Source organism: Tenrec ecaudatus, chromosome 8, assembly GCF_050624435.1.
Source record: "Tenrec ecaudatus isolate mTenEca1 chromosome 8, mTenEca1.hap1, whole genome shotgun sequence".
Lineage (NCBI taxonomy): Eukaryota > Metazoa > Chordata > Mammalia > Afrosoricida > Tenrecidae > Tenrec > Tenrec ecaudatus.
Genome location: NC_134537.1, coordinates 28,646,220 through 28,673,166, shown reverse-complemented (window position 1 = coordinate 28,673,166; position 26,947 = coordinate 28,646,220). Strand labels below are relative to the sequence as shown.

The window sequence follows — 26,947 nt, the reverse complement described above, 5'->3', positions numbered from 1 at the left end:
CCAGAGCATGTACACTGGTACAAATAAGAGCTCGCAACACAGAGAATCCAGGACAGATAAAGCCCTCAGGACTGAGAATGAGACTAGCAATATCAGGATGGGAAGGGGAAGGTGGGGGAAGAAAGGGAGAACCAATCACAATGATCAACATAAAGCCCCCTATCAGGGGGATGGACAACAGAAAAGTGATTGAAGGGGAGACGTTGGTCATTGTAAGATGTTGAAAAAATAATTCATAAATTATCAAAAGTTCGTGGGGGAGGGAGGGAAAAATGAACTGATACCAAGGGTTCAAGTGGAAAGCAAATGTTTTGAAAATGATGATGGAAACAAATGTACAAATGTGCTGACACCATGGATGGATGGATGGATTGTGATGAGAGTTGTATAAGCCGCCAATGAAATGACTTAAGAAAAAAAAAAAAAAGGAACGCATTCTGTCTGTTTCCTAACAACCTAAGCTTGGGGTGACTGTGCAACCCAGCCATTATATTCCTGGGGGTGTCGCAGAGGAAGGGCAGTGTGCTCACATGAAGGGGTTTTCCCACATGATTTTTTTGTTAGCTGCTTTATTCTAATAGCCCCAAAAGGGGTACACCCTAGGTGTCCTTCAGCTGATAAATGGTGAACAAGCCTGGACACATCCATCCCACGGAACACTATTCACAACAAAAAGAATGAGCTACTGATGCTTACAGCAACCTGACGAGTCTCCCGAGAGTCCTGCCAGTGAGAAAAGGCAGTCCCCAAAGGTTCCATGCTGTAGGCTTCCATTTATGTCACCGCTTTCGTGATGACGAGTTCTGGAGACTGCAGGCAGATAAGTGGTTGCCGCCCAGCCTGGAGGAGAGAGAGAGGGGTGGAGGATAGTGAGTGGCTGTAAAAGGGCAATATCTGGGATCCCTGTGTAGATGGAAAACTTGTGTGTCTTAGCTATCAATTGCCTCCGTGTGGTGCTCTGGGAGTATGATAGTTTTGCAAATTGGACAACTGCAAAAGGTTACATAGGATCTTCATTTGGTTCCACAAAAATTAAGAAAGTTACAGCTTCATGAGGGTATCACATTCAAAGTTGACTGGATAAATCTGGGGCCGCTCCTGAGGATCTGTTTAAAAGTTCCATAGGTGATAGTGATTTTTAGTCTGATAGAATCAATACGTGCAGCCTCATTTCTCTGTAGGACGGTAGACTTTCTGAAATCTTCAACAGTAGACCCAGATGTATTACTTCTCTTTCGCCTCTCCTGTATGTGCATGGGGAGAAAGATGAAGCTTCTTGCCCCCATAAAGATTTGCAGCCTTGGACACCCACAGAGGCAAGTCTGCATTCCTGTGAGGTCACTGGGAGTTGTCATTGGCTTAATGGCAAGGAGTTTGGTTTTGGTGTGTGTATGGGAAAGGGTATATGAGAATAATCATGTGCTTAAAACTGCACCCATCAAATAAGAAATGATTTCTAAGCTTCTATCAGACCAGAAAGTCTTTGTTTTTAGTTACGCACCCATAGAGAATTTGGTGGAAGTCTGAGACCTTGGTCAAAAATGCACATACTCCCAAACTATGTGAACACAGTTTCAGGAGTTACGTGTTGAAATGCTAGCCGACAGGCTGGCAGTCTAAAAAGTGGCTGTCAGCTCCCGTAAAGATGTACAGCCTCAGAAACCCTAGGGCAGTGGTTCTCAACCTCCCTCATGCCGCGGCCCTTTGATATAGTCCCTCATGTTGTGACCCCCCACCATAAAATGATTTGCGTTGCTACTTCATCACTGTCATTCGTTTTGCTACTGTTATGAACCGGGTGACCCCTGTGAAAGGCTTGTTCAACCCACCAAAGGGTCCCGACACTCAGGTGGAGACCCACTGCCCTAGGGAGTAGTTCTGCTCTGTCCTATGGGCCTGCAGTGAGACACAACTGGCTCATTAGCAGTGGGTTTTCTTTTGGTTTGGGTGTGTGGTTGTGATTTTAAAATGCTGTGAAAGAAAACATGTGTACATTTTCTTGAACTCTGTATGCGAGTGTGTTTTAGATATTGCCGGTTCAAGACGTGCTGATAATGTATTTCCTTCTTCACAGCTTTCCGTGGACACCCTGCAGTTTCTGCTCTTCTTGTACATACAGCAGTTAAACAGGGTCTCCCTGAGGACATCGCTGATTGGGGAAGAATGGCCCACTCCCAGAACCCGTTCTCAGTCCCCTGATGTGACTGAAAAATCCGCTTGTCATAAGGTACCATTTAAATCTTGGTCTGTTTCTCTGAAACAGACAATTGGTAAATCAGATGATTCATCGTCATCAAAAACTATCTTGGGATTCTTTAGACAAGTTGATTTAGTGACTTTTCCTTTTTATTCTTTTTTTTTTCCTTTTTGTTCTTTACCAGCACTCCACCCCATTAGAAAACAACCGTGTGTGTGATCTGATCGGTGATTTCAGTTCCTTCACTAACATAAGATCAGTCTCGCTAGCATTCCCCTTTCCCTAAGTGATATTAAATTTGAATCAGCTTATTTCACATGATACGCAAATGAGAGGATGGAGTACTTACAAGGTCTGTTGAAAAACATTTCTCTAAAACTATCTTTTCATAGTTTCTTCTCTTGCTTGCTTAATAATATATATTGTGACAACCTAGAAGCTAAATTTAATGGCTTCACATAGTGACTTTTGGAAAATGCCTTATTGCTTCCTTCCTTTATTAAAAAGAAATAAAACTTTTTTTCTGAAGATGTTTTGAGAAAACTTAAGTGAAAGATACCTCTAAGCCTTAGTGTCATGTGCATTGAGCACCTTTATAACTTTTTAATTAATGGGAGCCCTGATATAGCAGTTACGAGTTAGGCTGTGATCCATCTGGTTGGCAGTTCAAAGCCACCAGCAGCTCTGCTGAAGACAGACTGGACTTTCTACTCCTGTGAACAGTTACAGTCTCAGAAACCCCCAGGGGTCACTATGAGTCAGCATTGACTCCATGGCAGAGAGTTGTGGTGGTTGGTTTCATGAATATGCCCTTCATTATATTCCATGTGTAACACCCCTCGGGTTCTGCTTCAGTCTTCCTTGTCACCATTCTCATCTGTTCCTCTCCTTCTGGCCCTTGCATTGCCACTCTTCCCCCAGGATTTTCCCAGTGGCATTCTTGCTTTTCACTGGCATACAAGTTCAACATGAGTCTCTTCTCATGACTTCATATATGTCAAGTACTCCTAAAGAGGTCTCCCTCTTCAAGCTCTTGCCTCGGATTTGCCTCTTCACATAAATGCCCTATCTGCACCTTAAATCCCGGAAGGCCAAGCCTAGATGGCCAGCTCTCTCCACAGGTAGTTCTTGCTGCTGCAGGGTGGGGGTGAGGAGTGGGGAAGGCGTGTTACTGTTTAAGAGATTGTGTTTTGAGCACAGGTAGCCTGCAGTGTGAGCTGGCTCTGTCCTCCAATCTTATTCTAGACAAGTCAATCACCTTCCCTAGTCCTTGTTCATCTCTGAATGGACATAGAATGCCTATTTCTGAAAGGGTTTGCTGATATTTATCTGAAGGCAAACAGAGAAGCAGTAATTTCTTAGCCAATTTGTCCATGGTCCAGAGGGAAAGAGAAAGCCAGGAACAGGGAGTATAACTGAACTTTTGCAGAATGCTCTGTTTCCGCCACGTCCCAAGGAAAGTTTCTGCTTTATCTTAGTTTAAGGTCAAACCATGCAGTGCTTCAGCTCCGTGGGCTGAACTCTCAGCACCTTCCCTTAGAGCCTTGCCTCTCCTGTGGAATGTGCTGATCCTGTCTTACTTGCGGAAGGAAATGAGGTGCCAACTGTCCCATAAACGCGTGGTTACTCGGAAGCCTGGGACAGCATTCTGCTCCAGGTTCTCTAGGTTCAGAGACTTTGGCACATAATCCTTTCTCAGAGTTCATCTTACGACAGTCCGCTCAGTTTGATTTCAGTTGCCGCTTCCTATAGGCGTTTCGATAGCTGTTGTTTAGAAGTAGACCTTCAGGTGTTCATCTGAGACCTCTCTTGATGGACTCAAACTTCCATCCTGGACTAGCAGCCGAGTGTGTCAAATATTTGCACCACTCTGGGACGAAAACCCAGTTCACTGGATGCATATTTGTCCTTGCATTCTCTCTACCAAGAATGCTTTCCCCTCCTTTTTCGTTGGCATAACTGCCAAGGTCAATGGAGAATCTGCACAAACACCCCTAAATAGGAAGGTTTATTGATTTATTTGATTGGTGGCGTTAGATAGCCTCTCATGTATACAGAACATCTACCAGTCTCGGCTATATCTCTTATCTCATTGTGTTATACTTAATTGTTTGTACTCCACCACATCCTACCTGCCCCGACAAGTCGAAGGTTTGTTTTTTTTAAGTTGACAGTTTTTGAGAACAAGAACCATGACTCATTCAGTCGGCACATATGCCACCTGACATAAGAACCAGATCTATGGCTGCCGAGTCAACTCTGACCCATAACGGCCCTGAGGGCAGAGCAGAACTGCTCTCTAGGGGTTCCAAGGCTAAATATTTCCTCCTTCTCGTATATACCACACAGGGTCCCTCAAAGTCACTGTCAAGTGAATGAATGAAAGGTTTTCCCTAAAGTTATGATTTCACTTAAATCGGATCACTGTAAGGTCAGTTGCCTTGTTTCAACCAGTTAAATTCCTCCTTTAATTTTAGAAGACAAAGAAGCTTAGTGCTTTGTAAATTGAATATCTCCTTTTCCACATAAAATGGGAATGACAGTGACATTTGTTTTAGAATTTGTGTCAGTCCGGGTACTTTAGAGAACCAAATCCACAGAAACTCGTGTATAAGAGAGTTTTATATAAAGGGTAAGTGCACATCAAGAAAACATCCCAACTCAGTGCTGCCCAAGCCCACAAGTCCAACATTAACCCATATGTCCAACACCAATCCACAAAGTCCTCCTACGTCTCACAAAACACACACTATGATGCTGATTGCAGGAGGAAAGCCGAGTCAGTGAATGTGTAAGCATTTCAGCACTGGCAGGGGTCTCCACATGCCTGCTCCAGCACCCAGGGCTGCATTGGGGTAGGTCAATGTGGTTTCTTCTCAGGGATGTCTTGCAGGAAGTGAGTCTTGCCAGCTGAAGCAGGGAATTGGCTAAGGCAACTGCACCCTGGTTCAACCATCACAAAGTAAAAGACCCGAGAACTCGAAAGGCGAGGCTCAGTGAGTCATTTATCTCTCTGCCCTTCAATTAACCCCACATGTGTTTATTGGCCAGGTTGGCACAGTAAACTTGAACTCTCAGGATTGCTCTTCGCTCTAGAGAAAAGTATACACAACATTTAGTACTTGACATAACAAGGCAGTGGTTCTCAGCCTTTGGTTCTCGGCCCCTTTGGGAGGTGAACGACCCTTTCACAGGGGTCTCCCAATTCATAACAGTAGCAACATTGCAGTTATGAAGTAGCAACGAAAATAATTTTAGGGTTGGGGGTAAGGGTTGCGGCCTGAGGAAGGTTGAGAACCCCTGCAATAAGGGTCACCTAACCACCCGCTGCTCCTCAGGAGAAAGCCTGGACTTACAGTCTCAGAAATCTACAGGGGTTGCTAGTATTGCTTGACAATTCGCTCAGGTGGAGAGGTAGTCTGTGTATACTTATAACAATAAAAACAAAGTATTTCCCCTCAACCAATAAGATTAAAATAGTTATCTTGAATGCTTTTAAAAATACATACAGTATAATACAAAACAGGTAACGCATACCAGCTTCAGATCTGGTACATTCTCTCGGTTCTGCTAAGAGTCCTTTCTTTTGATTTTTCCCAGAACTGGAATGATTACAGTCACCAGGCTTTTGTCTGTGATCACCTGTCAGATCTCCTGGAGCTGCTGTTGGAGCCAGAACAGCTCCCTGCTTCCTTTCATCCGACCCACAGCAGTCCAGTATCCCGAGAGGCCGTGGTGGCACTCAGCTTTCTGATCGAAGGCACGGTGAGCAGAGCCAGGAAGATCTATCCGTTCCACGAGCTGGCGCTGTGGCAGCCACTGCACGCCCAAAATGGCTTCTCAAAGATCTCGAAGACCTTCCCTTTCCACAAGCTGGAAGCCTGGATGAAAGCCTGCTTGACTGGGAATCCGTTTGGTACATCTGCGTGTCTCAAATCTGGCAAGAAATTGGCTTGGGCTCACCAAGGTATTTTTCAAAGTTTTTAATGCATATTAAATTGAATCACAAGTTAAGGAGCTTATTGTTTTTGGTGTATTGATATTCACACATTGTTGTAATCTAAAAATACATGTATGCATAGTTTCTACTTTAAAAAAAGGAGGTATCTTTTAGTATGTGGCTTTCTTTCCAGACAGGAACAGTCTTGGGGTTGACTCGGTGGTTAAGGTCCATTTTAATTGCATTTAATAGGAGCTCCAACTACAGTGAGTCCTCGCTCTCTTCTTCTCTGACTCCCTCTCATCCTCACTCTCCCCATGCTCACTTGCTTGAGGCTTCCCTGTGTTCGGGCCAATCTGCCAAAGTTTAGCCTTCCCACAGTAACAGCCCCAGAGAGCCTGGTGGATAGATAGGGCTCTTTGAGCTGTGTAGGCACAAGCAGACGGGATGCTTCTAAATTGGAAATTTAAATAGGCAGCAGATACCCTGATTGCCCTGGGTACGTGTTCCTGACTCTCCAGCCACGCCTAAAGGGATAGGCTCCGGTGTGGGGGCCCTGTTGTGCACGTTTGGAGAGAAGAACCTTTGGCACACATTTTGGCAGGAAGCTACACTAAGGCAAGTGCCAGGCACAGTTAATGGGGGGTGGGGGGAGGCTGTCCTAGAATGTACTACTACAAATCTGAATTTCAAAGGTACAGAAAAATTATGTTCCATAGACGTGTTAAAGATTTATCTAAATTTTGATAGTTGTAAAAAGCAGATACAGAATATTTTTAAAATCTTCAGCAACTGAAAGAATTGTGATCTAAACCACCAGCTAATCCATAAGTATAAGACGAGGCTTTCTGTTCCCATAGAGCTACAGTCTCGGAAACCCACAGTGGCAGTCTTACCCTGACCTGCACTTACTGTGAGTCAGAATCGCCTCGATGGCAGTAAGCTACTCTGTTTTTTCAATGATCCGAGAAGCTATGCTACTGGTATTTTAAATACCAGCACGTCGAACAGGTTCCATAAGAGCTTCCAAACTAAGACTAGGGAGAAGGAAGGAGCATCTAACAATATTTCATTCTTGCTATTGATAAAGGAGTATAGGTCCAAGTAAGAGTTCGAAAGTTGTTAGGATAGGCACTAGTAGGTTAATAAGAAGATCCAGTCTTTCAGGATTATATAAAAATGTGGACGGCTCCCATATGCACCAGTGTACAACCTCTGCCCTATCCAGTCCTGCAAGGTAGAATTCGGATCATGGTAGTTGGGGGAGGAAGCATCCAGGATCTGGGGGAAAGCTGTGTTCTTCATCGGTACTACATCGCACCCTGATTGACCCATCTCCTCTCCTAAACCCCTCTGTGAGGGGATCTCCAGTGCATATGGGAGCTGGAGGCACAGGGAATCCAGGGTGGATGATACCTTCAGGAACAGGGGTGTGAGGGGTGATACTGGGAGAGTAGAGGGTGAGTGGGTTGGAAAGGGGGAACTGATTACAAGGATCCACATGTGACCTCCTCCCTGAGAGATGGACGGCAGAGAAGTGGGTGAAAGGAGACTCCGGATAGGGCAAGATATAACAAAATAATAATCTATAAATTATCAAGGGCTCATGAGGGAGGGGAGAGTGGGGAGGGAGGGGAAAAAAAAAAGAGGACCTGATGCAAAGGGCTTAAGTGGAGAGCAAATGCTTTGAAAATGATTAGGGCAAAGAATGTACGGATGTACTTTATACAATTGATGTATGTATATGTATGGATTGTGATAAGAATTGTATGAGCCCCTAATAAAATGTAAAAAAAAATGTGGACGGCGATAAATGTATTACAAATGCTTTTCTTTTAACTGTTGACACTTGAATTTTGTACCATGATCATGTATTATATAAGAGGATAATAGCCTACTAAGTGCCCTTCTGTCCGTATTATAGCCCTATTCGATTCCAAGGGAAGTAGTCAATGAAGCCAGTCACACAGTGGTGGAACTGGGCTACATCCCCCTTGAGTATCAGTGTGAGTAGGGCTGTGTGTTGTAGGAAGACAAGCCGCCAGCTGTTCGTGATTCTGGAAAAAAGACACCAACAAGTGACGTAGAAGGAGTGCTGTGCTGCTCCTGTAGTAAACGGAGAGGCTATGGCTAGAATGGTAAAGAGGGCATCTTGAGTTGGGCCAGTTCTCCTGCTTACTAGCCAGACGACTTTAGGCACATGATTTAATTTGATGACTAGACATAGAAAAACTTGAATTGATAGATACTCTTGAGTGGGCTATATGCTTCCAATGATGACATTGTGATGTATTTCAGAGTACAGTGAAGAGTCTATCAACGACCTCTTTACTCATCAGCCGGATGTGACTTCCTTTTCCTCACATGTGTCATATTTTAGACCTGTAGACATGCAAACAGCTATAAGCTTATATACTTATTTTTCATCGGCTTGAAACTTAGTCTCATTTGTTATGTGCTTTCTTAAACAGTGGAAGGGACAACCAAACGAGCTAAGATTGCATGTAATACTCATGTGGCCCCTAGGATGCACCGCATGGTGGTGATGAGCCAGGTTGACAAGCAGACATTGGCCAAGAGCTCAGATACTCTGGTGGGGACTCACGTAAAGATTCATCGTTGCAATGAGTCTTTCATCTACCTGCTCTCTCCGCTGCGGTAAGCTCAGTCTTCAGCATGTCTTGACATGTTCTTTGTACGCAGACTGCTATTTTTTTTCTGCCTCTGAGAATAGTATTTTGGTCAAATATTGTTCCATAGCTCTCATTCGGGGCGTTTGCTTCATTTTTCAGCTCGGTGGCCATCGAGAAGTGCAGGAACAGCACCTTTGTCTTGGGCCCCGTCCAGACTGCTCTTCATCTTCATAGCTGTGACAATGTTAAAGTCATTGCTGTCTGCCATCGCGCATCCATCTCGTCCACAACTGGCTGTGTCTTACACATTCTGACGCCCACACGCCCGCTGGTTCTGTCCGGCAACCAGACGGTCACTTTCGCCCCTTTTCATACCCATTACCCAATGCTGGAGGAGCACATGGCCAGGTCCGGCCTTGCCACAGTGCCTAACTATTGGGATAACCCGATGATTGTGTGCAGAGAACACAGCGACGTGAGTGTCTTCCGACTCTTACCACCGTGTGAATTCTATGTATTTATTATTCCCTTTGAAATGGAGGGGGACACAACAGAGATACCTGGGGGCCTTCCGTCTGCCTACCAGAAAGCACTGGGCCAAAGGGAACAGAAGATACAGATTTGGCAGAAAACTGTGAAGGAGGCTCGTTTGACAAAGTGAGTGTTTTCTGAAATCAGTGTCTTTTGTGTGAAATCCCATGAGAAAACACACTGAGATTTTTATTATTATTAAATCATTTTATTGGGGGCTCATACAACTCTTATCACAATACATACGTATCTACATTGTGTCAAGCACATTTGTACATTTGTTGTCATCATTTTCAAAACATTGTCTTTCTACTTGAGCCCTTGGTATCGGCTTCTCATTTTTTCCCCTCCCTCCCTCATCCTCCCTCCCTTCCTCACCCTTGATACTTTTTTTTTTTCATGTCTTACACTGACTGATGTCTCCTTTCACCTACTATTCTGTTGTCCATCCCCCAGGGAGGGGGTTACATGTAGATCATTGTGATCTGTTCCTCCTTTCTCCCCCACTTTGCCCTTACCCTCCTGGCATCGCTACTCTCAATATTGGTCTTGAGGGGTTTATCTGTCCTGGACTCCCTGTGTTTCCAGCTCTTATCTGTACCCCTCTACATGCTCTGATCTAGCCAGATTTATAAGGTAGAATAGGGGTCATGATAGCGAGGGGGAGGATGTATCAAAGAACTAGAGGAAGTTGTATGTTTCATCAGTGCTATACTGCACCTTGACTGGCTCATCTCCTCCCCATGACCCTTCTGTAAGGGGATGTCCAATTATCTACAGGTGGGCTTTGAGTCTCCACTCTACATTCCCCCTCATTCACATTGACATGATTTTTTTTGGGGGGGGGGTCTTTCATGCCTGATACCTGATCCCATCGACCCCTCGTGATCACACAGGCTGGTGTGCTTCTTCCATGTGGGCTTTGTTTCTTCTCAGCTAGATGGCCGCTTGTTTGTCTTCAAGCCTTTAAAACCCCAGATGCTATATCTTTTCTTTTGATAGCTGGGCACCGTCAGCTTTCTTCACCATATTTGCTATGCACCCATTTTGTTTTCAGCAATTGTGTCGGGAAGGTGAGGATCACAGAATACCAGGTTATTAGAACAAAATGTTCTTGCGTTGAGGGAATACTTGAGTAGCGGCCCAATGTCCATCTGCTACCTTGATACTTAACATAAATATATGTGCAACTATTAATCTTTCCTTATGTATAAATATACTTACATATGTACATGCCTGTATTTAGACCTCTGTAAATGCCCGTTGCCTCCTAGTTCTTTCCTCTATTTCCTTTTACTTTCCTCTTGTCCACTATCATGTTCAGCCTTCATTTGGGTTTCAGTAATTCTTCTCAGTTACATTGCCCTTGATCAAGGCCTACCAGCCATCCTATACCCTCCTTGCCCTTGATTTTAGATCACTTGTTGTTCCCTTGTTTCTGGGTTTGTTAACACCCACTTTCTTTCCCCACCTCCCTTCTCCCATGTCCCGCAGAACCGTCAGTCCTGTTGTTTTCACCTAAGGATTGTTTATCCTGCCTTTCTTATCTACATAGACATGCAGAGGCAGTAATACGCACAAAAATAAGGCAGTGCAAAACAAAACAACAAAAGAAAATTAAAAAGCCAAACAATAAAAAAACAACAATAAAATAAAGAAAAGCCTATAAATAGTTCCAGGTCTGTTTGTTGACCTTTGGGTGTGTTTTCCGGTGGAGTCTGATGGGGTGCTATGCCCTGGCCCTGAAGTCTATTCTTGGTCTTCCATTGCTTTGGTCCCTTTGCTGGTCTGTTGCACGCCCTTAGCGGTTCACCCCAGTGTGGTGGGGTCAGATCGGGCACAGTTCCCGCATTGTGCCTCCAGTGTTGTCACTGGTAGAGATATGGGTCAGTGGGGGACGTCTCGTATCATGGTGGGGTTGGCCTTATGGTCCTCTCTGTGCCTTGGCTGCTCTGAGCAGGAACATCATCTTCGGGGCTTGGTGGGCCAGGATGTGCTCCACTCCCTCTCTTTCCCTCTTCCTTTGCTCCTGTGTGCTTTTTTTTTCTTTTTAAAGATCATTTTATTGGGGCTCTTACAGCTCTTGTATCAAGCATATTTGTACATATGTTGCCATCATTATTTTCTAAATACTTACTTTCTATTTCATCCCTTGGTATTAGCTCTACTTAAAAGTTTCTTGTTAAGGCCTAGATTTAAATTGAGTGCTAGGCACAGTTTGGCTGGGATGGGGATGGGCAGTAAGTGTTGTTCTCTGGTATTTTCAAGTCTGACCAATAAGCCTGGTGTCTTTTAAGACTTGGTTTGGTTTGTTTGTTTTTTATCATTTTATTGGGGCCTCATACAACTCATCACAATCCATACATACTTCCATTGTGTCAAGCACATTTGTATATTTGTTGCCATCATCATTCTCAAACATTTTCTTTCTACTTGAGCCTATGGTATCAGTTCCGCATTTTTCTCCCTCGCTCCCCCACCCCCTCATGAACCCTCGATAATTTTTAAGTTATTGTTATTTTGTCATGTTTTACACTTTCCAACAGCTTCCTCCACCCACTTTTTAAAAATCATTTTATTAGAGGCTCATACAACTCTTTTTTTTCATCGCAGATCTTTTTTATTTATTTATTTTTTAATTTTAACAATTTATTGGGGCCCATGCAATTCTTATCACAGTTCATACATATACATATATCAATTGTATAAAGCACATCTGTACAGTCTTTGCCCTAATCATTTTTTTCTCCTCTTTTCTTTTTTTACATTTTATTAGGGACTCATACAACTCTTATCACAATCCATACATACATCAATTGTGTAAAACACATTTGTACATTCATTGCCCTCATCATTGTCAAAACATTTGCTCTCCACTTAAGCCCCTGGCATCAGCTCCTCGTTTTTCCCCTCCCTCCCTACTCCCCCGGCCCTCTTGAATCCTTGATAATTTATAAATTATTATCATATCTTGCACTGTCCAACGTCTCCCTTCACCCACTTTTCTGTTGTCCGTCCCCCAGGGAGGAGGTTATATGTAGATCCTTGTAATCAGTTTCCCCCTTCCACCCACTTTTCTGTTTTCTGCCCCCCAGGGAGGTTATATGTATATCCATGTAATTGGTTCCCCCTTTCTACCCCACCTTGCCCCCACCCTTCCCATATTGCCACTCGCACTACTGGTCCTGAGGGGGTCATCTGTCATGGATTCCCTGTGTTTCCAGTTCCTATGTACATCCTCTGGTCTAGCCGGATTTGTAAGGTAGAATTGGGATCATGACAGTGGGGTGTGGTGGGTGTGAGGAGGAAGCATTAAAGAACTAGAGGAAAGTTGTATGTTTCATCATTGCTACACTGCACCCTGACTGGCTCGTCTCCTCCCCGTGACCCTTCTGTAAAGGGATGTCCAGTTGCATACAGTTGGACTTTGAATCCCCACTCCGCACTCCCCCCTCATTCACAATGATAAGATTTTTTGTTGTTTGATGCCTGACACCTAATCCCATTGACACCTCGTGACGACACAAGCTGGTGTGTTTCTTCCATGTGGGCTTTGTTGCTTCTCAGCTAGATGGCTGCTTGTTTATCTTTAAGCCTTTAAGACCCCAGACACTACATCTTTTGATAGCCGAGCACCATCAGACTTGGCTTTTGTACCACCCTTTCTCCGGCTCTACCCAGCATCTTCTCGTGCGGTCCTTTTCAGAGGAGTTGGGAGTCCTTGCAGGGCACCATCCAGTGGCTCTTGTTCCTAAGGCTATCACTGTTTTCCTCATAGTCATCATATCTTTGAAAGTAGCAGCCATTCCAAATGTTTCTATTTCTGATGATCCAGACTGCTGTCTGTCGTTTTAAGTGCATCTCTACGTTTTGCTAGACTTCACTTAGCTTTGTTGTATTCTCTGGATAGCAGCGTCTCTGTGGTAGTGGAAAGTGCTCAGGTTCACACGTGGGAATTCATACTGACCATTGCCATTTCCTGTGTAACACTGAGTGTGTTGTTTAACTTCCCTGGTTCTTAATTTTATCATATAGAGCAGGGGTCCTCAAACTTTTAAACAGGGGGCCAGTTCACTGTCCCTCAGACCCATCAGAAGGCCGGACTATAGTTAAAGAAAACTATGAACCAATTCCTATGCACACTGCACATATCTTATTTTGAAGTAAAAAAACAAATGGGGCAAAAACACCTGGCGGGCCGGATAAATGTCCTTGGCGGGCCACATGTGGCCCGGGGGCCACATGTGGCCCGGGGGCCACAGTTTGAGAGGACCCCTGATGTAGAGCATGTCTTTTCTACCCTGTTGGATCGATGTGGAGATACAGCCTGGCCGGCATCTGCACATCATAGTCCTGTGTGTGAAGCGCTGCGTAGTGCCATGTGGGTGAGAGACCGCTTCCCGATGAGACTGCTCACTCCAAGAGCAGAGACCTGACCTGTTCGATGAACTTCATTCTAAGGTTATAGTGTAATGGACAAAGTCTCGATGTAGCCAGTATGCATTCATTCTCATGGTTTTGTTTTTATCATGTGGATTAAGAAATGAAATACATACACAATAGCTTTCAGACGCTCACAGAGCCAGTTGTTACGTGTCGAAACACAGAGATTAGGAATAAGCCTGGTGTGCACTTTTCCGAGGAGTCCACTGTCTAACATTCGAACTGATGTGTATCGTATGAATGGAGTCACCCAAGAGGCTAATACTGCAAATCAGTCTCCTGTCGTGTAGTGATGGTGATGACAGCAATCACAGGTTACGTGCATGGAGCATTGACTCTGTGCCACGTTTCTATGCGCCCTCTCGTTCTTTGTAACAGTCCTCTGCGAAAGATGAGGAAACTGGGAGATGACCTTGCTCAGAGTCACACCTAGTCAGCCTGGTTCCCGGGCTGGGACTCTTGGAAGACTCCAGTACCTATTGTTCTCTCTGAACTGTTGTTCATAAGGGCTTTTGTGGATAAATTCCATTATCTTTTCATTCCATTTTCCCTGGGATATTTTAAGCCCCCTCATAGTTCTTTACAATGATGTGATTTAAAAATAGACCAGGATTGAATAAACATGGTTTAAAAACAATTCTATATTTTGAATGCTGCTGATATTCAGAAGCTAACTTCTCTTGGGCTTGTGAAAAGCCTACACACACACACACACACACACACACACACAGGTGCAGAATTTAAAAATAATTCTATATTTTGAATGCTGCTGATATTCAGAAGCTAACTTCTCTTGGGCTTGTGAAAAGCCTACACACACACACACACACACACACACACACACACACAGGTGCAGAAGGTGGAATGAGGTAAGCACTAGGCGAAAGGCAACTCCCTCTCATAGCCTTTTCAAACAGCTCCGTAATGACACCAGAAACAATGAAGGCAGTCCAGTCCACTTTGGGAAACGAGCAAGACGACAGAATGATTGCTCAGCCTGAGAACACAAGCCACCGGAATGATCCTTTAAAGATGATGAGATCACGACTTTGTCCTGGCGGAACCCCCAGACTTGGAATAGAAGCCAGAGTCCCTGCTCCTGTCCGCTCCTTCCTTCCCTCCTCCGTGGCGCTCCTGCTGCACAGCCTCCTTGCTGCTGAGCCAAGTCGGATTTTGTTGCTCTTAGTGCAGAGAGGGAGAGAACGGGGGTTCATCTCAGCAAGCAGTTGGGGAGTCTGTGGGACTGTGTTTTACCTCTGAAAAGGGTGGATTGCATCTTGGCTTGTGTTAGTTGACTGTAGGAAGGGCTGTGGGAAGCGAGGCCTTACTGTGCATTGGATGGCACCCAGCAGTGAAGGTAACTGATGTCAGGGGCTTGGGTGGAGAGTGGATGGTTTGAGAATGATGAAGGCAATGACTGTACAGATGTGCTTTATACAATTGATGTATGTATGGATTGTGATAAGAGTTGTGTGAGCCCTAATAAAACGATTAAAAAACAAACAAACAAACCAAATAACCCTTGTTATCTCAAAGTCAGGGAGTGCAATGGGGCTAACATCGTGCATACAGAAGCAGCTGTCACTCAGCCAGGAAAGAGTAGGGTTAGCCATTTGTGTGGTTTGGACCACAAAATGTCCTTGATTTTCTTTTGGACTGAGACTCCCTTACGCAGTGATCTTGTTCTTGTCTTCATTTGTCGCCATCACAGAGTGGCCTTGGTACTTGCTCTGTAGAGTCGTCGAGCTCAGTGCCACCCCACCAGGCCAGTTCCCAGCTACCCCACGGCCTAGCTGACAGTAATGAGCCAGCTCAGCTGCCAGGAGCGACTCTTCTGACCTTGAACTTGCCGGGATGCTCTGACTTTGGAGCCTCTCCTGAATTGTATTTTCCAGTCACACACTGTGTTTAATCAGCACTTCATTCAGACCATTGTTCTCATGGCTTCTCCCAGACAGCTTCTCTGCCCATTTCTCTCCATTCACATAGTCCTTATTCTGCTTAGTTTTTCTCTCCCCAAGGGACTTGTGTTATTTTTCCCATTAGTTGTCTTCCCTACTAGAATATAAGCGCCACAAGGGGCGTAGATGAGGTGGATCCTACTGTGGCCGGGGCCTTGTGGAGCTGTGCACGGCAACCTGCTTCTTCTCTTCTCTGCGCCAGTCAGGACCCTACCTGGAAGGCAGCTGGTCCCCAGCATATCTCTGTTGAGTGAATGACCGCAATACAACAGAATATGACAACCGACGGTGCATCTTTACAAGCTTGGCTGTTGTTACTATTTCAGTAGTGGCCCAATGTCTTCTACACAGAGAAAGTATTTGAAACAAAGAAATGATAACTAGGAATAATGAATCATTTAATGTTATTCCAATAAAACATTTTATACGGGCTTCTCGTAAAATGTATGTCAATTGGTATTCTCCCATTCTTTTTGTTCTCAATGGCAACTGTAGGGATCAGAGGAAGCAGTTCCAGGTCCTGGTGGAGAACAAGTTTTATGAGTGGCTGATTAACACAGGGCATCGCCAGCAGCTGGACAGCCTCGTGACCCCCGCAGCAGGCTCCAAACAAGCAGCGGGATAGTATGCCTCCTTCGGAATGCAGGGTAGGTAGACATTTACAATGCAGACACTGAAAACGTGTCACTTTGGGGAAACCTGAACAAACCAAAGAGTGCACAGACTCTTCTGTGACTAAGTGTGTTAATTGTCTGTGGCTGCCATAACACACCATCAAACACTGGGTATGGTTTAAAACAACAGAAACTGAACCCTTCACAGCTCTAGAAGCTGAAAGTGTGAAATCCAAGTCCGCAGGTTTGCTTCTTCTTGTAGTTCTGAGGGAGACTCTGTTCCAGGCCTCTGCCAGCATCCTACTCTCTTCTCAACCCATCCTCCCCTGCGTGTCTGGGTCTCTGGGTCAGAATGCCCTTTGTAGGTCGACACCAGCCATGGGAACAGGAGCACTCCAATTCAGTCTGACTGCACTTTAACTTGACCATTTCTGCAAAGGCCTACTTCCAAACAAAATTGGATTCATAGGTACCAGGGCTTAGTACTTGGGCATATCTTTTGGGGGGATACATGTCAACCCACAACATTAACCATCACCAATTTTCCTGTACAACTCCTGCCAGCACACAGAGAGACTCATACCCAGACTCTCCACATTTTACAGTAAAATGACCACCGAGTTTTCCAGCGGAATCCTCAGAATTATGGTCAAATATAAGCTTCAAATTTTTGCCTTTTTTCATGTCAAAATAATAATTTATAAATTATCAAGGGTTCGTGAGGGAGGTGAGCAGGGAGGGAGGGGAAAAATGAGCTGACACTAAGGGCTCACATAGAGAGCAAATGTTTTGAGAATGATGATGGCAACAAATGTACAACTGTGCTTGACACAATGAATGTATGTATGAAAAGTTTTGTCTTTTTTGCTTCTTCCCCACTACGAAATGTACTGTCTGTGAATCCTGATACAGGTTCTAGCTTTTGTAGGTTTCACTATGCCTAGGAGTATAGACGTGCAAGTGTACGTGGGAACTTCAGGTCTAACTCTTTGAGGGACTGCAGGCTGTTTTTCAGAGCCACAGAAACGTTCTTTATTACTTACTGCGCAGATGTACATTTTTAAAATAGGTGTTTTTTAGTGTTACAGCTCTTTTAGAATTTGTCTAGCAGGTTTTCTGGTGTTTTCCGGAAACACCCCACCCCCCAAAAATGTATTTTTAAAGAAACATTAAACATTTTAAAAAGTTAGTAAATGCTGATATTAAGAATTAGAAATGTGATGGAGATTATCCAAAGGAACCGGCAGCTATAAGAGAGTAAGAAGCTAGTCTAGATGGGCCCGTATTGAACTAATGGGCACCAAGGAAAAGCATTATGCATTTTGTCATTGTGAACTGTCATCTAACCTTGATGATGTATGTGACTCTGTCAACTCAGTTTTTCCCTTAATGTTTGCATGGAGCCGAAATAAAACTAAGTTATTAATATTCATTTTTATTGTGTTCTCTTCAGGGCCTTGTAAACATGAGGATGAATGGAAGATGGCATTTGAAGTGTTCTCTTGTGAAACCAGAATGAAGAAGTCCGTGAAGACATCCTACTGTATATATGTTCAAAGTGACTGGGTATAGATTTGGCAGTGCGGTGAAGGCATTCCCACTGCATATATGTTCACACTCAAAGTGACGGTATAGATTTGGCAGTGATACGGATTGAATGTGTATGATAGTTTCATCCTTTTGAGAGCTAAATAAGAATTTTATAGTTTTTAAATAACTATTTAAAAGGTAATTGCTACTGCTTTAAAAATAATTGGAATGAAAATATAATCTGTTGGTGTATAAATATAGCAGAAATAGTTTTATACAGATATTTTAGCCTTTAAGTATGAAGCATAATAAAATTGTGTAAGAAGAATTTTTCAAGTTTTCTGCTTCAAACTTCAATAAACTCTAAAAAAGGTAATATTTCTCCTTTTGGTAGAAGATAAAGCTTTACTTTTAATTTCATAGAAGATTCCCAACATCGTTCTTGAAGTCAATATTGCAATAAAGCTCACATTTTGTTGGGAAAGCCCTGTTAATATAAAAAACAAAATAGTAAAAGGAATCCGACTGCTGATGCACAGTCTCATCTGCTCACCAACCACTGAACTAGCCATGATGACAACAAAGGCTCTCCGTGTTGTTTCTACAGAGAATAAATCTGCAAAATGTGCTTGTTCATTCTTATTCAGACCTCCTTAGTTTTATTTCAAGATGAAATTCAAGCAAGCACAGAGCGTTACCAAATAAACAGTAATGGAAATGTTTTGGGTTTTTTTTAATTGCTAATGGTTAATGAAATCAATGGATGAATGTATAGATTGTGATAAGAGCTGTAAGAACCCTCAAAATAAAAATTTTTAAGTATTTAATAAATAAAATTAAGAACATAAATAAAGTCTATGCGACACGCAGAAAATATTAACTAGGCACTTAAAAAAACACAATGTTCAGAAAACTAAGCATATAACACCACTTCTCAGTAACCCATTCATTCACATTAAGACATATTTGACATTTTGTGACTGTCCACCACCATGGGGATTTCCTATTTATAATTTTTTTGTTGGAGAGCATTCTTGGACGCTTGAGAAGAATACACTTGACCATGAAAATGTTAATGGAAAGGATGGATTTGCTCTTCTTCGACTTTGTGTCTTAGTGTTGTGGTGCTATGACAAACACCACAATGGGGCTTTAAAGAATACATTTATTTCTCACCGTTTAGCACACTGGTGGTCCAAATTCAGGGCTCCAGCTCTCGGGGAAGGCGCGCGCCCTCTGCTGGGTCTGGAGGAAGCGCGTATTCATCCTCCGTGGGCCTGCACGCATCGAATCTTTGGGACCTCCACAGGACATGTGTCTTTCCCTCCAAGTGTGCCAGGCTCGCTCTTCCTCATTTGTACCTTTCACATCTTAGAAGTGATGTACCCCACACTGGTATGACTTCACTGACATACTTAAAAATACCCTGTTCCCGTTCCCGGATGGGATTACATCCACAGACACACCCAAAGCGCCGTGCTGGAGCTTTAGTGGGGCTCAGTGACCCTATGGGTTTCCTAGGCTGCAACCTCACAGAAGCAGACCACCGCGTCTTTCTTGGAGCAGCTGGTGGGTTCGAGCTGGCAACCTTTTGGTTAGTGCCCAGTACGGATTTGGAGGGACAAAGCAATCTCCAGCAGTCTACATTTCCATCTCCTGGGCTGCATACATGCGGCCTTTCTTGTGGTTTAGAGCCCTCTTTAAAATTTTGTTTTGAAAAAAAAATGTCAAAGTTCTACAATGTTTTCAAGACTCAAGCCAATGAACACCCATCTGTCTAAGTTCACTAGTTGACATTTTGCCACATTTACTTTATAACTAATATTAGGGGTTTAGTGGTTATGTGTTGGGCTGCTAACCAGAAGGTAAGTGGTTTGAAATCACTAGTTGCTGGGAGGGAGAAAGACGAGGCTTTCTATGCCCATAAAGAGTTATGATCTGGGGGGGACGGACAACAGAAAAGTGGGTGATGGGAGATGTCGGGCAGGGCAAGATAAGGCAAAATATAAATTACCAAGGGTTCATGAGGGGGTGGGGAAGGAGGGAGGGGAAAAATGAGCTGATGCCAGGGGCTTAGGTGGAGAGCAAATGTTTTGAGGATGAGGGCAATGAATGTACAAATGTGCTTTACACGATGTATGTATAGATTGTGATAAGAGTTGTATGAGCCCCTGATAAAATGATTTTTTTTAAAGTTATGATCTCAGGAACTCAGGGGCAGCCCTGCCCTGTCCTATAGGGTCAGTATGTGTCAGCATGGACTCGATGGCCGTGAGTATTAGGGACCGTAGTGGCTCAGAGTTCCACCCTTTGACTCAAGAGACCCAGCTTCCATTCCTCCTGGCCAGTGCACTGCAGTCTGCCTGTGCTGGCCCCTGTCTGTCAATGCAGGCCTGCATACTGTGGTGCTGAACAGGTTCAGAGGCACGGCCAGGCTACAAGACTAGGAAGACTACCTGCCATGCTCTACTTCGACGAACTATCCAGTAACCCCTTCTAGACCATAACAGTCTGATGGGGTGGCAGGACCAACCCAATGTTGGTGAACAACATGGTGCTTTATTTTTTTGTGCAACAGTGTGAAAGTAGTTGGTAGACATGGTCTTTTAAACATGTTATCATGTGTCTAAAAACAATGACAATGTCTTATTCGATCATAGGATAGCCAATCAGATTCAGGCAATTTCCCGTTAATAGCCGTAGCAATGGACTCCAACACAGTCGACCACTGTGAGGATCATGCAGCACCAGGCTCTGCTTCCTTCTGGTAACCTGAAGGTAGCCACGCGTCCACACCCACTCCACAGCAGCCAACTTCAGCAACACAACCATCCAGAGTTAAATACAGCCCCTACTACCAGTTCTACAAATCATCCCCCAAATGCCCTTTGTTGTCACCTTCTCAGTTGTCTGCAGATGCTGATAGAGTACTATCAATTGGGTGGCTGCAAACAACAGAATTCACTCTCATCGCTCTGGGAGCTAAAGCTCAAACCAGACTCACTGGCATCTCAGTGACCCTATAGGCCAGGCCAGAACTGGCTGTGAATCTCCAAGACTATAACTCCTACCTTTCTCCCAAGGATCAGCTGGTGATTTCATACTGCTGACCTTGCGGTTAGCAGCCCATCAGGTATCCACTTTGCCACGAGGGCTCCTAGTTGTGGGATCGGTATGTATAATTGAGGCTACGGGCAGAGTCACACTTGCCGGGAAGGCCTTACGGGCAGAGTCCCTGCCTTCTGACTTCTCCCAGCCCTGGACCTTCATGCCTATGCTCTGGCTGCGGGACTCCAAGCTCTGCCTCTGCCCTCACCTGGCTGCCTTCCCGCTGTGCCAGTTTCTGTGTCTTTTGATAAGGATACCAGCTGGAGTAGGACAAGCGTCCTCCAGTGTGACTTCTGATATAACTGATCACACCCGTTTCCAAAAAGGCCACGTTCGCAGATAGTGGGGGTTAAGACTTAAGTCTGCCTTTCTGGGGAGACAATTGAGCCCCTAACAGGCAGGTTGAGTTGCCTTTGGAACCTGTCACTTCTGCTCTACATCGACAGTGATCTTTTGACTCTTGCTTCCTCCGAGCTTTGTTAAAGGGCAGGAAGATGAGAGATCTCAGAGGGGCAGCTTAGTGAGAAAAAACTGCCCTGGGAAGTGGGGCTTCTGCGCTTTTGATTTCCAAAACTTTGGCTGGGTGTTGCTGTGTTGAGTCAGCAAAGTGCAGTGCAGAAAAGCCTGGTCAGCATTACAGGGGGCACTGAAGCCTGCCTTTAGTTCATCATCCCAATTGTTTGTCTAGAAACCATCAATAGCCTCCGAGTGACTGACTCAATTTTTGGATCCAATTCTCATGACCAAGCAAATGTTTGATTTGAAACCAGCTCGTTATAAATGTTGGCTCCAGACCTCTAACTCTCGGCAGCGCTTCCTGGCTTGCCGTCTGCACCAGGGAAACCAATCTACGTGCCAAAAATGTCTAAAACTGGAACCAAGGTGAGTAAATGGTTAGACTGCTCTCTTTTCCCCTCCTGTTCCGCCGGGAGAATAGATCTTGCCTCATTGCCTCGTGAGTATGATAGTGGTTAGAATAAACACGGGTTAAAAGAAAAGGTCCGGTACTTTATATTTTTATAGGATTTCCCAACACTTTATTAATGGTTTAGCTTTATGTGTTTTGCTAGGCCGAATACTGGATACTCAAATAATGTGTAACTATCATGTAAATTTCTGCCTTTTCCGTAGCAGAAATTCTGTTTCTCTACAGGACTAGGACATATTGATAAGCGGATCGGGTGAACTAGAACACTTTGGTGTTCATTTAAAAAGGTTTAAAATGAAATGAAATTAAGCTTCAACTCCTTATGTTCTAGAAGACCAAGAAGGGTGGACCAGGAAGGTGAATTAAACCCTCCAGATCCCCTTCATCCAAGCAATTGCTTTTTCCTTCCCCGCAAGGGGCAGTGCATATCTCAACATGTCCCGCATCAGGATGAGCTGCCCCGGTGGTGCGATGATGAAGCGCTTGACCCCTAACCAACTGGTCTGCAGCTTGAACCCACTGGCTGCTTTGCAGAAAGACTGACAGCCTGAGACACCCTCTGGGGCAGACAGATCTGTGTGTTTCTACAGGGTCGCTCTGAGCTGGAATTGGCCCAATAGCAGTGGCAAGGGGAAGGCTAAGATAGAAGCTGGAAAAGGTAGAGAAACAGAGAGAGAGAGAGAGAGAGAGAGAGAGAGAGAGAGAGAGAGAGAGAGAGAGAGAGAGAGAGAGAGAGACAGAGAGAGAGAGAGAGAGAGAGAGAGAGAGAGAGAGAACAAGGAACTAACCTAGATAATGTTAGGATGGGAAGAGAATAGAGAAATGGGGAAGTGGAAGGAAGTAATTGTTGATATGTTACTACTCGGAATGAATCAACTTGGGTAGAGGGATGAGACGCATACCCTTTTGTGGGCTTTCTTGGCTCCGCCTGGCTTTCAGTTTCTACATGCGCTTAGTCATCAAATCCTCAATTTCATTCCTGAGGCGATTCCCGTTGCCCTTGCCTTCAGGTGGACCTCGGCAGCCCTCACCTGGACCACTGCACCCCATGTTGACAGGCCCAGGCCACCTCACTGCGCCACCCACATTATTACCCAAGGGGTTCAGCGTGGCTCCTGTGTCACTTTTCTGTCACCTGTGTGTCACCGCGTGCCCCAAGGCACAGGTCTTAATGAGCTTCGGGAACTCTAACACCCTCTGGCGGGCCATGTCTCTCATTCCTTTCTTCGTTTGCTCAAGCTTGTCCTTTCCCGTTGCCTTGGGAAATCCTTCAACCCAAAGGACTCGCTGTCATCCAGTCAATTCCAACAACCCTGTAAGCCAGGTCCGAACTGCCCCACAGCGTCCCGGGCTTCTAACTGTGTCTGGACGCAGTCTGCCACAGCCATCTCCCATGAAGGGGCTGATGTGTTTAAACCCCGGATCTCTGGGTCAGCAGCCCAGCTCTTTAGCACGGTGGCCCCTCTGGACCCTACACTTCCCAGCTTAGAGATTCCTTCCACACGCTTTACCAGGCTCCGCTCCTCCGGTCAGAAACCGGAGTTGGAATCGACTCGACTTGATGGTACGGGGTTTGGGTATGCTTGTAACTATTTTTAAAAAGTAGTCTTTGGTATTCTTGACGCACGGTCTAGCTTTGACATGCTTATAAGGCAATTGAGAATGTGGCTTGGGTCAGGTGCACCTTAGTTGTCCAAAGGACATCTTTGCCCTTTAACACTTTCAAGAAAGCTTTTGGAGTAGATTTGCCCAATCTGAAATATATTATTTTATTTCTGTTTTCTTCTTTTCAGGACTTTTACATTCTATAGTTCAAGCACATCAAGCAGTATTGTAAAATGGCTACCACAATCAGTTTCAAAACATTCTTTTCTTTCTTAAACTCCTTGATATTAGCTCTTCCCACCCTTGTATACTTAAAAAAAAAAATTCATGTGACCTCCTCCCTGAGAGGGACAGCAGAGAAGGGGGGGAAGGGAGACTCCGGATAGGGCAATATATGACAAAATAACGATGTATAAATTACCAAGGGCACATGAGGGAGGTGGGAGCGGGGAGGGAGGGGAAAAAAAAAGAGGACCTGATGCAAAGGGCTTAAATGGAGAGCAAATGCTTTGAGAATGACTGGGGCAGGGAATGTATGGATGTGCTTTATACAATTGATGTATGTATATGTATGGATTGTGATAAAAGTTGTATGAGCCCCTAACACAATGTAAATAAATAAATAGGGAAAAAAAGACTCATGTTTTCACCTTTGAAAAAAACCAGTAAAACAAACTAGCCACCAGGTGGCAGCATAATGCCAGGGAACTGGCCACGTTTTTTCTGTGGTTTCAGTTTACAGGACAAGCTAACAGGGATCATGAACTGTGGGACTGCCAAGCGTGGAGGGACAGACTCCAGAGCCCTTTGGTCTCGCTGTTTCCAGAAATTGCTCCATAAAGCCCTAGGTGATCCTGGGAAGGCATTTCCTGCCTCCACCAGAAAAGCTCTGGGCTTTATTCCTTTTACGGCCACGCCTTGGCTTCTAACCTAGTTTAGCCCTTTCATTTTGCAAATAGGCTGCTGACACCTGGCGAGGCAACTTGGCTGAGGGAGGAGGGCGGGTGCGGAGAAGAAGCAGCTCTCTTCACTGGTCTCAGAGGGATTGTGATAGAAACACGAGAAGGAATCATAAGAGTCTGAAGCAAAGAATGTTCATGCTCTTGTCCTTTTGATTTCTTTGTAACTACTATGGCTGGCAATAAAGTCATAATACAGAACATAATACAGTTTCACATGTGTTTGTTCTAGATTAGCTTACAGTAAGCCTTGTAAAGTCTGTGTTTTGGTCTCTATTTTCCATCTCACCTTGCATGAATTTCTACACCTGGAACACATTTCATCTTCATCGAGCACTTAAGGGCCCGTTGAGCACTCTCGCAGGGCACCCATCGCTGAGGAAGGCTCCGTCCTTGCCTTTAGAAGAAAGCCGGCTGAAGAGCTAGGACACAGATGAAGAGTTTGTAATATATTGTGTTAAGTATAGAGCGCCGTGGAAACAGGAGAGAGGCGGCAAAGGACTTGAGCTGGCAGTTGCTGCTTATATTCACACATGCTTCTTCTGCTCGGCTTTATTTTAAGCCCTCAGAGAGTACTCAGACATATTGAGAACTGACATCTTGGAGAAAACAAGGATTGTTCTGGGATGAGGTGTATATACAAACAAATTCCTGCGACTGAGTTGATTCTGACTCATAGCGACCTTAGAGGACAGGGTAGAACTGCCCCCGTGAGCTTCCAAGACTGACTCTTTACGGGAGTAGAAAGCCCATCTTTGTTCTGTGGACTGGCTGGGGGTTCAAACTGCTGGCCTTGAGGGTTAGCAGCCACCAAGGCTCCAGGTGTGAGGTCTAAGGACAGCTACTTCTTTTCCAAACACAGAGGAAAGCCATTTCTAAAGGGAAGTCTCTGCCATTGGTTTCACTGTGCATTGACGCACTCAGCTCTTCGCATGCCCTTTCTCCAGGTCACTTTCTACGAAGAGAAAAACTTCCAAGGCCGCCACTATGACTGCGAGGGGGACTGTGCAGATTTCCACTCCTACCTGAACCACTGCCACTCCATTAGAGTGGAAGGAGGCACCTGGGTGGTGTACGAAAGGCCCAACTTTGCCGGGCACATGTACATCTTACCTCGCGGCGAGTACCCGGAATACCAGCACTGGATGGGCATCAACGACCGCCTCAGCTCCTGACGGGTGGTTCACCTGGTGAGTGCGGACAGCAGTCGCCCTCCAACTCCCCTTCTCTCCTCTCTTTTGCTTTTCCACGAAACAGTTTTCTTAAGGGTTTCCCAAGCCTTAATGGCTGCCCACGGAGTCCAGGTGGCACAGTTTAACGCGCTCAACGACTCGCCCACAGGTGAGCATTCTCACGCACCAGCCACTGCAGGAGACAGAGCTGTGGCCATCTGCTTCGAAAAAGATGCCAACGTTGGGACCCTACGGCGCAGCTCTAGCCAGTCCCAGGGGGCTGCTCTGCGTTGGGATCCAGTGGGCTGGGGTGGTTGTTAGTAATGGGTACCTTTCTTCGGGTGGCTACTGAGGTGGGAATGAAGGGGGCAGCAAGAGTAAAAGTGCTCATTATTTTATAGCATTTTCTGTACTTTTAAATATTTTGTGGAATGATTTCTCAGTGCCAATGTCAGATGTCTTAGTGCACAGGGGAGGGGAGCTCACATCGCCTCCATTTGTAGGTTGTGGCCCATTCGGTTCTCTCGGTTCTTGACCTTCCAGTGGATTCTATAACGCTTTGCTGTTGGTTTCTGCCTTTCTTTCTTCAGTCCGGCGGCGCCCAGGCTAAACTCCAGGTCTTTGAGAAAGGGGACTTCGCTGGGCAGATGTATGAGACCACTCAGGACTGCCCCTCCATCCTGGAGCAGTTCCACCTGCGAGAGATCCACTCCTGCAAGGTGCTCGAGGGGGCGTGGGTCCTCTACGAGCTGCCCAATTACCGCGGCCGGCAGTACCTCCTGGACAAGGAGTACCGGAAGCCCAGCGACTGGGGCGCGGCGTCCCCGGCTGCCCAGTCTTTCCGCCGCATCGTGGAGTAGAGGCGCGCACCTGGGGCCACGCACGTCTCCCTGGCGCTAAGTGTGGGCTGGCCTCGGGGTCCAAACCATGCAACAGTGCCGCCCACTGCCCTCCCTTAAATGCTTCTAGAGGCCGGTAGTGTCCTGACTGCCCCCACTGGGCAGCACGCCTTCAGATCGCCGGTCTAGAGCTCTGTGTCGAACCGATGGGGCCGCATTAAAACGTTGGAAACATCGTCGTGTCCAGCGGCTTTGTCCTTAGGCTCTGCATCGATTCAAGGGCCACGCCAATGCTGGCCGCTGTTGGGGCATGCCTACATCACGCCAATTTCTATTCACAGCCACCGCCTACGGGAGGTGGTTGGTCTGCCTTTAGCCAATAAGGAAACGGGGCTACATTTAAATTTTACCCAAATTCATCGCTGATGAGTGGAGGGGCCCGAGTTTATTCCAGACTATTTCTGCCTCTAAGACCCTTGTCCTTTTT

The 26,947-nt window shown here is 45.3% G+C and overlaps 2 protein-coding genes and 1 non-coding gene across 4 annotated transcripts in view; all 3 read left to right on the top strand.

Moving 5' to 3' along the window:
- TBCCD1 (TBCC domain containing 1) overlaps positions 1 to 18,491 on the top strand; it is a 37,936-nt gene extending 19,445 nt beyond the window's left edge. For both annotated transcript variants that reach the window (XM_075556180.1, XM_075556179.1), the window contains exons 3-8: positions 2,075 to 2,227; positions 5,798 to 6,164; positions 8,609 to 8,795; positions 8,930 to 9,427; positions 16,201 to 16,352; positions 17,773 to 18,491. In XM_075556180.1, the coding sequence (XP_075412295.1) occupies positions 2,075 to 2,227; positions 5,798 to 6,164; positions 8,609 to 8,795; positions 8,930 to 9,427; positions 16,201 to 16,330 (1,335 nt within the window). In that variant the 3' untranslated portion in view covers positions 16,331 to 16,352; positions 17,773 to 18,491. The remainder of the gene's footprint in view (positions 1 to 2,074; positions 2,228 to 5,797; positions 6,165 to 8,608; positions 8,796 to 8,929; positions 9,428 to 16,200; positions 16,353 to 17,772) is intronic.
- LOC142455751 (U7 small nuclear RNA) lies at positions 17,397 to 17,459 on the top strand. Its single transcript, XR_012785890.1, has one exon. It is a non-coding gene; the product is annotated as a U7 small nuclear RNA (small nuclear RNA).
- A 3,327-nt stretch (positions 18,492 to 21,818) lies between the features above and the next one.
- Positions 21,819 to 26,481, top strand: CRYGS (crystallin gamma S). The gene is given in 3 exon segments (XM_075555618.1): positions 21,819 to 21,839; positions 25,397 to 25,639; positions 26,212 to 26,481. Coding segments are annotated over 3 exon segments (534 nt in total).
- Positions 26,482 to 26,947: the final 466 nt, after the last annotated feature.